The 12,131-nt window shown below is 37.5% G+C and overlaps 2 protein-coding genes across 2 annotated transcripts in view; one reads left to right on the top strand and one right to left on the bottom strand.

Annotated features, from left to right (window-relative positions):
• TFB1M (transcription factor B1, mitochondrial) overlaps positions 1-12,131 on the bottom strand; it is a 32,952-nt gene that overhangs the window by 9,313 nt on the left and 11,508 nt on the right. Inside the window, exon 5 of the mRNA XM_009334291.1 lies at positions 8,038-8,157. Within this exon, the coding sequence (XP_009332566.1) occupies positions 8,038-8,157 (120 nt within the window). The remainder of the gene's footprint in view (positions 1-8,037; positions 8,158-12,131) is intronic.
• On the top strand, positions 3,226-4,131 carry CLDN20 (claudin 20). Its single transcript, XM_009334290.1, has one exon. It carries the CDS (start codon positions 3,472-3,474, stop codon positions 4,129-4,131), a length of 660 nt encoding a protein of 219 aa, XP_009332565.1. The 5' UTR covers positions 3,226-3,471.

Here is a 12,131-nt window from a genome sequence, read left to right as displayed (position 1 = left end):
CCCCCCCCCCCCCCCCCAAGTACGTTAGAAGTATTTACAAAATAATACTCAATTCTTACAAAATAATGACTATGAAAGTTATTCAACTGATATACCCTGAACTGTCAATAATACAGCAATTATTCACCCCTTGCTGTTTTAGTGTATCAGTACAATGAAGGTTTATGTTCTAGTAGGGTAGGAGGAACACATGACAGTACAATTTAATTCAGAGAAGTCTGCTGCCTTGCTGATGAAATCAACACTCTAAATCAGAATAAGCTTAAATGAGACAATTTTTACTAATTGTTGACAATAAAGGTCTCATGAGAGGCAATACATGTATCTTGCAACAGGGCTGTATTAAAAGCAAACCCCCATACCCTTTTTCAAGCTGTAATTTACTCACAGGGAACTGAAACCTAAGCAGAACATTTACAACTCCATTAAAACCGGCTGCCTGAGATCCTACTAAGATAGTTCTAAGCCAGCACTTTCACCAACCAAGAGTTCAGTACTAGCATGTTATCTGTCTACTACAGACAAATGTTAGGTCTAACATCAGATACGTGTATCTCGTAGTGATCTTGTTCTGATGCGAGCGTTTCATTTCGGTTCACTTCCAGCAGAAAATAACTGTGCCACTGCGCAAACAGCAACAATCGAATTCCTGTAACTTAACCCCATGCACACTAGGCTCACAAACAGGATCACAGGAAACCAAAAGTCAGGTACAGAACCTACGGGTATATCGCTGCTGCAATCAGCAAGACTTTTCTCCTAACTTCTTGATTTCACACACCGACTTGTCGAGGCCACTTCACCGATGTGCTGCAGTTACCATATAAGCCTTATTAGTAGCTTTATTCCTTTATTCTTTGTACAGACTTAAACAAAGGCAACAAGTTAGAGGATGACCTACAGAAGGCTATGGCTATCAAGAAGAGATAAGCAAAACCTGTAGCTGAATAGAAATATCCTGCTGTTCCAATTACAAATACAAATTAAAATAAATTGCATAGTTCTTTCCTAGGAAATTTAAACTCTTAATAAGATTATCTGTGATGAAAAAACCCCAACAACCCAAAAACAACAAAACGCTCTGGCTCTCAGTTCAACTTAAATGAATCCTATCCTCCCCCCGCCCCCCCAATCCATAAGTCTACAGAGTTTCTGGATTCTCGGGATTTTACTCCTTTTAATCACTATTCAGAGTTTTCACCATGGAACCTGGATATCATTATGTATTTAGGACTAAGGGCCTCCATGTGTTTTTCTCCATAATCTCTTTGCTTTCCCTTACCGAGTGTTTGTCAAACAAAACTCATTAAACAAAGTACTCCTTTATTCTCGGGTAGATGGAACTAAGAGAGCGAACAAACAGCAGTAATGCACTTGCTGTAGAGAAGAGAAAAAAAACAACATTCCAAGAAATTTTGTTAATACATGCCAATGCAGTTTTATATGAGAAGGGATAGTTCCGTTCAAGAGAAACTGCATTTTTCCAGGACATCTACATCTCAGACTTCACATCCAGCAGTAAGTGCCACACAAACAGGAATGAAACATAACTGTATTTTTTATTACACTTGCAGTGCTTATACTTGAATTTATCATGCCTTTAATTTGGTTGATCCCATTAAATGTAATGTATGACTACCATCTGCAGTGGTTTGCATTTATGTTTGCATGTTCGTATATGCTGAAACTTTAAAAAGGAAGCAATGAAAAAGGCTAACTCAAGATCCTAATTAGCTGTTCCAGAATATTCTTTTGAATCGGTTTTGAGCTATCCAGACATGTCAGTTCCTTCTGTAAAAGGAAGTTAAACTATCTTTCCCATGGGCCCGATACAGCAAATGATACGTATTTGAACAAACTGAAGGGGTTTGGAAATAGGCAGGTCTAAATCTAAAATCTAAAGTAAGATTTTAAAAATGAGTAGCTGTTAACATTCTCACCTTAAGTATTTTTAAAATATAGATGCTGGACAGAGTTAGCACATCCTTGAACAATTACCTGAAATAAGTACAATATATGAATTAGAGGATTACTGGTTAGGTAATGCCAATAAAGACTGGTAGAATACATATTGATCAAAACCTTGTTGTCTTATGTATAATGAATTGAAATGAGAGCACGATGCTGCAGATATTCTGTGTTCCACTTACTTCAACTTTATCCCCTATTATTATGGCTTTCCAAAAAAGTTCTAATGCTGAAGACCAATTCTAATATTATTGTTCATGTTTAGATAGAATGTCTTAGAAAGCATAATCCAGATTGAGGACTGCCCTTTCTCGATCACTCTGATGAAAGACAAAACCTGCCAATTATGCAGCCCCACTCAAAAGGCAGGTCACCATTTCTAATCCTCGTCACAGAGGTTTCAAACCATTTTTCTTCATCTGCTATCCCAACAGTCCAGCTGATGTAACAGCAATAGTTCTGTCTTCCCAGGTGCACAGTTATCATACTGCCTAAACTGCTCTCAACTGTCAAATGAAATTTGACTCTCTATACAAGAATAGCAGGGAGGTTTTGTAATAAATTTTTAAAACTGCCACTTCATGGCAAATTTGCGAACAATTTCAGGCTGATAAAAAATGCACTCAGACAACTGAGTTGTTCCCTATCAGTGTTAAAAACAGTATTTTATTTTACAGATACAAGCATCGTAAGAGTGATCATATTCACTCTTACGACTTGCTCAATACTGCTGCTCGAAGTGAAAGACTGAGAATCACTGACTGAAAATAAAATATTGATTTAGAGCAGTCACATGTGACTTAATTGTGAAAATACTGCATAAACCAATTTCAATCTTATTCTCCTTCAAAAAAAAATTTGGTAACAGGTATTAAACAAAAGAACAGACAATATTTAAATAACTGACATAAAGCATTACCTTTAACCATACTTTAAACAAAAGATAATATTATCGATGTTCATTGTTATAAAATAGTCAAGAGGAGCTGACTACAGCCATCAACACACTTAAGGAAGGTAGTTGAAGAGTACAATGCATTTTCCACAATGACTTCTAATCTGCAAGTTTCTAATGTTCCATTTATAATGTATATTTGTCTAGTAAGCCCGCAGTCTGTACACTATTACCAAAACCAACTCCAGTAAAATAAGTTTTGCTTGATGGCTTGCAATCAGGTATGAAAGGGCAGCAGCTCCTTCTTATAAGCAATTCTAAATGATGGCAAATGGACAGTGTTTTATGTTCAAGTACCTTGTGTACAGCTGCTCAGCTGCTCTCATCTGCTGCAGGGTCATGTTCAGATATTCATTCAGATAGCTCTGATTTTAAATGCAAGCTTTTTTTGTTTGCTGATTTCTTTTTCTTTCCCCCTCGCACTTCTCTTCCCCGCCCCCCCTTCCTATTACACAGAGGGCTACAGCCTTGGCTACGAAGCTACCAACCGGTTACACTCATTTACAAGAGAGAAACGGGCAGACAAAAGGTGACAGCAGATAATCATCATGGCATCAGCAAGTCTGCAGTTCTTCGCTTTTATTCTGGCTTTGTTTGGTGTTTTTGGAGGTATCACAGCCACCTTGCTACCAAACTGGAAGGTAAATGCAGATGTTGGTTCAAATATCATAACAGCTATAACACAGATGCAAGGACTTTGGATGGACTGCACATGGTACAGCACTGGGATGTTTAGCTGTACCCTGAAATACTCTGTTCTCTCTCTCCCCGTCTACATCCAGGCTGCACGGACCACCATGGTACTGTCTTGTATCCTATCAGCCTTTGGGATCTGCATCAGTACAGTTGGAATGAAATGCACCAAGTTGGGAGGGGACACTGACAGCAAAAGTCACGCTTGTTTTGCTGGAGGAGTGTGCTTCATTCTTGCAGGAATCTTTGAATTAGTACCAACATCCTGGTACACGAGAGAAATTATTTCAAATTTTCTGGACCAGACCATTCCAGAGAGCAGTAAACATGAACCAGGAGGAGCGGTTTATACAGGATTCATTTCAGCCGCATTTCTGCTTATCGCAGGTGTGATCTTCTGCACTTCCTGTTTTAAAAAGCAGCAAGGAGCATGGATTTACCCTCCAAAGCAGCACCATTTCCCATCCACAGAGCAGGACAGCAACGCAGGTTACAACCTGAAGGACTATGTGTAAATACAGTTATTTCTATCCATTCAGGCTTTTTTTGTGCTAAGTGTAGTTTGATTATTTCAAAGAATATGTAACATAGCACTTAATTTTTCTTACGTCTGGGTTGCAATTATGTTTAAGCAAGGTATTTAATTTATAGCAGCATCCACAAAAAGAGTGAAGTAGGAAACAATGCTTAAGTCTGCTACAAGAGTACTTTTTTTGTTGATTTTTCAAACTATTCTTTTTGACTTTCCAAGTAACATTTATTGAAGAAAAAGGAACTATTTTAAAAGGTAACTGACAGTACAATTAATGTACTGATGGCTTGTTACAGCAAAGATGCTTAAAAACTAACTGCTTTGTATTTAGCAAATCAGGCCATCAATTACATACAATGTTTGATACTGTATTTTACATTTTTATCTTTATTTTAATTATGATGCAAGGGAAAAAAAAAACAAAACACCACTCTGTCCAAGAAGCCCGATTCAATGGTTTTTAAGTAACAGACACATCTGCCTTTCATTTTCAGTTCTAAATTGCCTTGGTAACTAGATTTTTTTTAAAAAAAAACAAACCAAACCAAAAAACAAACACACACACACAAAAACCAAAACAAAACAAAAAGCACAACAAAACCCCATAGCCCCAAACCTTAGCTGCATTGTATATTCTGCATATCAGGCTGAAGAATCAGCAGTACCATTCAGATCTTGCCAAAAATGGCTCTCCCGCCCCTAACTGCCACCTGCTCTGGGTTTCATTTATTATTGTTAAAGAAATGTCTACTGGGCATTCACCAATTGCTGCTAATCTATCACTACACAATGAATGCTAGATCTGAGGAGCAATACAACAACAGAAATGTAACCATGACTATGAAAATACCTGCCAACTGTAACACATAGGATACAAACTAAATATCTATGTTCCAGAAAAATCTGGAAGCGTTCTGGTTTACACCAGAGTAAAGTAGCTTTTAACACTTGCTCAAAGTAGCTTTTAACAGCTCAAATAATACAGCTACCGTTTAATGTCTTCTACATTTCTGGCCTTCTAGAAGAACTTTGTAAGTATTTTTAATTATTCCAGTAGGGTCTATTTCAGGCCCACTCCCATGTATTCTATTACTGTAAAGTGTAATATACAATGGTGATAAAGAGACAGCTTCTTCATTTAAATTTATCTTCTTAACCCCCTTATTTTGATTAATAATCTTAGATCCTTTAACCTTTTCTTTCAACACACAGATTTTGTTTTGTATTGGTCATTGGCAGAGTATGTTCTATGTAAATGTTTCCCTAAACGAGAATCAAATTGATGTTAATTTGCTAGCATAGGTAAGGGAATGAAAAGGGGATATGAGACAGGCCTTGAAATTTAGGAATATGATAATGTTTGACAAGTCTTTCAACAAAACCAACTGCTGTTTATTTTGCATATTTATATACAACATTTTGCATATTTATATACAACTTTCATTTCCCTATTATTAGCCCAAAAGTCATTAAAACAGTATGAAAGGGCCTTAAAATTATATGTATAGCTTGTTGAAAAAAAGTAAGATCTGTTATAGCATTTGAGAAAGCGAAATGTTTTATGCATCTAGTATGTAAAGAGTCTTTATTCTAATATACACAGAATGGAATTACGTCTTGTATTACTACAGTTACGTAGATATTTTGAGTTTCATATGTATTCATCAAGGAGCTTGTTTTGTACTATTCCTAATGCTAGTATCAGCAGTTATTCAGTACTGCAGAGACTTAACTATGACCAAAAAGCCAAATTTTCTTTGCTTAGACACAATGCTGGGCAGCACCATTACATTCCATAAACCAAGACGTCTCGACATTCATAGGTATTGCTGAAATAATATTCATTCATTGAGCAAATGAGGTAAACAACTCATTCCCAAAAACATGCATCTCCACCTTTAGTAAGGGGTTTGACATGACACTAAGCTGTGATCATTGCTAGGTATGTGAATTAAAACTAACATTCGTAAAATAAGAACCAAAGGCATTTTTACAGGAGGGCATAAGAAAAAGGTATAATTGCATACTACGAGGAAAATGAAGTATTCATCGGTTACAGAAGCAGCAAATTTTTCTTCCTAGAACTTTATACAGAAGTACCTGAACTTCTTTGTATTCCTATGAAACAAAAATCAAGCACTGAGCCACTTCATTCACAGTATGCTGCAAGAGCTTTCCAAGAAAACAAAGATTCTATCAGAATCGGTAGTATCTAAAACCACAAGTCAGTCTACGGCTAAAAGAACGGGACAAAACAGAAGATCAATCTACAACAGGAGTTTGAAGGAAACAAAATATAGTGAAAACAGGTGCCAGGTCTGCCTGAAAAATTTCTACTTTCTGCTTTTGCTATATAAGCAATATTTGTTTTAACTCAAAGAAATACATTAAATAAAAATATGCTTGCCTTTAGCAGTACTGCCTTTTTTATTCAACAGAGCACCAATTGACTGTAGGATTTGCTTATACTAAGACATTTGTCACAACTCTCTGAGTTACCTCTCTCTCAGTCAACTATGGCCTTTTCAGTACAGGAAAATGGACATATCAGTTATAGCTTCCCAATTCTGAGACACAGTCTGCACAAGACTTTTGACTACATTAGCTCTACTATGCCCTCAAATTGTATCCACCATTGAGAAACCACCACCACAGAATTGGAATTTTGGCCTTACTGAACACTATTTCACATATTTAACAGTGAGATGACATCCTGAAATTATTTTTCATTCAGCTAGGAGATGGGGGGGGGGGAATGCAAAGCAAAAGTTAAGATGTCTTAAGCACGGTCATTTTTCTTCACAACAGACTGCTGTCACGACTAATAATTTAACATGTTTGAACAGTTACTTGCTCAAAAAATACTAACAGAATTTTAAATCATCATCAAAATATGCACAGATAGAGGCCTTAAAATTCATTGTGATAGAAGAGAGCAAATGACCTTCCAAAGGTTCTCAAGAGATAAGCCTGAAGAGTAAAAAGACCAAGAGAGAGAGACTGTGATAAGGAGGAAGGGAGATGTATTGATGAGCTGAACCAACCAGTTTAAGAGGAACTTTCAGAAGCTGCAAGTTCATTTCTGAAACAGAACAGCAGATTTCCATGTGCATTCAGGGAAAACAGACCCACTTAGTGTCAGGCGCACATTTAAAAAAAAAAAAAAAAAAAAAGAAGAAGAAGATACATTCTTGTCCAAAATGCAGTTTAATTTCTTAATTCTTGATTCCTGTAATCATAATGACTATTAATAAAAACCAGTGGCAGTAGATAAGAGGACAGCAAAGAGACTGTTCTCCTCTACTCACTCAAGAGCAGACAGGAGGGAGAAAAGATTGTTACTTTTTTAAACAGGCAGTAGGATGTAGGTGACAAAGTGCTATAGCAAATAGGAGGGAGTTAAATATGCTAAAGATGAGTAGGGTGAAATGTAAAGATTATAGATATGGTAAAATTAGAGATCTTTGACAAAGATGACAAATGAAAAGCTTTTACTTATCAGGGTCTTTTCAAAAGACCCATCAAATTTTCTAGGCACAATTCCCAAACTGTTTATAAATGCAAACTGTAAAACAGCAGGCCTTCCAAAGATGTTACAATCCTAGCAGACTATCTTGTCATTAAATCATAATCTCCCTCTCCAGAAACACCCAAAGAAGTACCCCGATCTTACAGATAGGCTTGAAGGTCAAAGCCAAGCTCTGAGGAACCAAAAAGAAAAGCATCTTCTTGAAGCAAGTATGCTTTGTTTACAGGAATATCGCATCACTCCACTTCGTAGTATGGAGATGTTGAACTAGAGCACCCAACTGCATTCCTTACTCAAAATCAGATATATTGCTTGACTTACAAATTAACAAAAAACCCAAAGAAATACATCAAAACTTACCTTTGGCTTTGGAACAAAGGCTTGACCTGGAATTACGAAACAGTTTTCAACAGTGCAGAGATGTTGAGACATGATGGACAGCCTGCTACGTTGCTTACCTCCTGGATTAGCTGTAAGCCTCTATTGAAGAATCAAAACATGTGATTCAGTGAAACTGAATTGACCAAGTGGTCAGTTACATTAAAGCTTGATTTTCAGTATAACCAAAGGCAAAGACAAATTAAAAAAAAGATTGTTAAGAACTCATATCAAAGTTTATGTCCAGTTCATCTAGAATTTTTTTCTCCAATGTAGCAGCATTTCACTAAGATACCATGCTAATTTACAACCTCAGTCCTGCAATCAAATGCACATGAAAAAGAGCTCCTTGAACTTCTGCAGAACTTAACAAATGTCAAAAGAATTTTGTATGGGCAAAAGAGAAAACTAAAACTATTCTGACTGCAGGATTCAAAACACACCAGCTGACAATATTCTCACATCCTTTCCTTCCACTCTTTCTGTATCAAATATTACTATTTTTTCTCCTTCAAGATGAAACAAACCTCCATAAACTCAAAATCAGATAGAACCCAAAATTTCTTCATTATTAACTGGTCTACGCTTACAATATATACAAGGAAGCTGGATCTACTTTACATAAATTTAGAATACCTAACAGTAAGAGTATTTAATACTTAAAGCTCTATTTAGAAATTCTCTGATTTTCCCAAGAAATTTCTTACAAAGATTATCAAAAAAGTAGCCTGGACAGAGGTTTTCTATGCTTTCATGACCTGGCAAGAAACATGTTCTGTGTGTTTTGCTAGCACAAACGAGATTTAAACATAAAAAAGCACCAAGTAAAACAAGCCTCAAATGGTAAAAGACATTACACTAACTATGCAGAAATAGAATTGTGAAGATTCATGGTCTCATTTACCACTACCTTAATAAAAAATAAAAGATGAAAACCAATTTGCATATCTGGTAACATCTGTACATCATGTAGCTTCAGATGAAAAGCCTACTCATAAAATGCTGCCATGCTTATTAAAACTATCCCTGAAAACTAAAATTAAACCTATTGCTGAAGGTTTTTTTTTTAAACAACTCTCCTGAAAGGCAGTTTAAGTATCAGCATAGAGCAAATAAAATACTTTTCAATGACTTTTCAGACAGAAAGCTCAGTGATTCTTTTTGCCTACATCAGCATTTAAGACTACCTTCATTATTGTTTCAGTGGAAACCTATTTAAAAAAAAAAAAAAAAAAATCTATCGGCCATTGTTATCATTCTCTGAAAAAAAACAGGCTGTGAAGTCTAACAGTGCAATCAGATATGCACTTCCTTAACCTCTGCAGGGGAAATGAAACAGACCTAATGACAACACTTGTAGTCCTTCCAATGCCAATTCAAACAAGCCAGTCTTTACTTCCCACAGAAACAATCTAACAAGTCTCAGGCAGTTAGTTCCTGCTTCTCAGCTACAGAAGGGATAACTTAACAATATCCACTTCTGGGCAGTAACATCTTAAACCACTTTGACCACATCTGCAGGAACATATGTGTGTATGGCACTGCTCAAGGAACACAAAAATGCTGAGAATATACTCATAGAACAGAATCGTAGAATAGTTTGGGTTGGAAGGAACCTCTAAAGGTCACCTAGTCCAACCCCCCTGCCGTGGGCAGGGACATCTTCAACTAGAGCAGGTTGCTCAGAGCCCCGGCCAACCTGACCTTGAACGTTTCCAGGGATGGGGCATCCACCACCTCTCTGGGCAACCTGTGCCAGTGTTTCACCACCCTCAGCATAAAAATTTCTTCCTTCTATCTAGTCTAAATCTATACCCTCTTTTAGTTTAAAGCCATTCCCCCTTGTTCTGTCGCAACAGGCCCTGCTAAAAAGTTTGTCCCCAGATAAAAAGTTTGTCCCCATACTTCTGTAACCTGACCTATTTTTGCAGGATTTTTCCCTCAGTTCTCAAAATTTTCTTTGTTCCTACTTTTAAAATATGGATAGCATCTGAAACTGCACTAAGTAAACCATGCTGGAGTTCAGCTAACTAGGTAACATTTTTGCATCCGTTATTAAAATTTTAGCAAGGCATGAAGCAAAACAAAGATTCAGAAGCCTAACCTGGAATACAATCAAGGTGGTACTTGACATCTCTTCTAATGCTGCTATCAACCACTCTCAAAGACTACCTCAGGAACAACTATTTGTTTTGTTCTCCAGTAAGCTATGCCATCCAACTGTGCTTTTCATAAATGCATATTAAAACCCCATTATCAATGAATCTGCAAAATCTGTCACAGGAATTACCCTACATGAAGAATTAGACTGGCAAAGCTGACCATATAAAGGAATATTAAAAACATTTTAGGACACAAAACACTTTCTGCAAAACAATTTTTTTTTTTTTTAGAACATAACTATTTATATCTAACCTATATCAGTTATGAAAACATAATGGTAATTTTTCTTCTGTTTGCTGCTCAAAATTCTGAAATATTTTCTACTTTATTAGCACCTTTTGCCTAGTGTTTTAAATAGACAGCAGTGTTAGATACAAAATGATTAAGTATTCTGCTCTTCTAACATGCCTGTCTTCGAGATATCTAACAGTTTAGCACCCCACCTCCCAGCCTGCAGATCACGCTGGCAGAGCAGTTAGGCGAACTACTCTCTCTGCCCAGTTTTGTTCAAAATTAGAGACTGACAAAGATCTTCTATTTAAACTGAAATTATGACTCATTTTAATGGAAGTGGGCCAGAAAGTACCCTGCCTAGGTGCCAGATTTGAGGTGAAGCACCAAGGAATTTGGGGCAAGGCAAGAATTCTTATCCACAAAGTAACAATTTTACAAAGTTAAACTACAAAGAGACAAAATTATCTGCTCAACACTTAAAAGGGTCATTTTTAATGCTGTGGATATCTGACCTTATCCTCGTTAACAGGCCTGAGAATTCAGTACATAACATAACTGCTGGTTCTCATCAACAGTTTTAATCAGTTTAATCAAATCATATCAGAACAGAATGGTCTGCAGTAATAGGTCTACACTGACGTAACTCATGCCAACGCAGCTGTGCTACAAGGAAACAGAAAAGCAGGAAACTACCAACAGCAAGAAAGGCAAAGGTATTTTCTACCTGTTATACTAGCAAAAAGGAGCTTGACCACAAGTAACACAGCATGTTGCTTTGTTTTCTTACTGTTAACAAGAAGTTATCCTAATTGATTATAAAGCACATGGCTCCATTCCATGACAGCATCTTACCCTTCTGCTGAGCTTCTGGCATATACACTGAAGCCTTCTTTGATACTTAGGCTCTTAGCTTAGAAACATCCAGTGAGGACATCAAAGTTCTGAGTACAAGATATTTTCCTTTCAAGAATATAAATCCACAACTACATAAAATATCAGTACACACTTATTTATTATCTGCATTACACTGTTCTCTATTTGCTGCTACTGAATATAGAATCACAGAATTGTTTAGGCTCCAGGGATGGTGACTCAACCACTTCCCTGGGCAGCCTGGTCCAATGCTTGACAACCCTTTCGGTGAAGAAATTTTTCCTCATGTCCAATCTAAACCTCCCCCGGCGCAACTTGAGGCTGTTTCCTCTTGTCCTATCGCTTGTTTCTTGGGAGAAAAGACCAACACCCACCTTGCTACAACCTCCTTTCAGGTAGTTGTAGAGAGTGACAAGGTCTCCTCTCAGCCTCCTTTTCTCCAGGCTAAACAACCCCAGTCCCTCAGCTGCTCCTCATAGGACTTTTGTTCTAGACCCTTCACCAGCTTCGTTGCCCTTCTTTGGACATGCTCCAGCACCTCAATGTCTGTCTTGTAGTGAGGGGCCCAAAACTCAACACGGTATTCGAGGGGCGGCCTCACCAGTGCCAAGTACAGGGGGACAATCACTTCCCTACTCCTGCTGGCCACACCATTTCTGATACAAGCCAGGGTTGCTGTTGGCCTTCTTGGCCACCTGGGCACACTGCCGGCTCATTTTCAGCCGGCTGTCGACCAACACCCCCAGGTCCTTTTCCGCCAGGCAGCTTTCCAGCCCCTCTTCCCCAAGCCTGTAGCGCTGCATGGG

Source organism: Pygoscelis adeliae, unplaced genomic scaffold (assembly GCF_000699105.1).
Source record: "Pygoscelis adeliae isolate BGI_AS28 unplaced genomic scaffold, ASM69910v1 Scaffold261, whole genome shotgun sequence".
Taxonomy (NCBI): Eukaryota; Metazoa; Chordata; class Aves; order Sphenisciformes; family Spheniscidae; genus Pygoscelis; species Pygoscelis adeliae.
The sequence above is the reverse complement of the archived record's forward strand: the minus strand, read 5'-3'. Positions and strand labels throughout refer to the sequence as shown.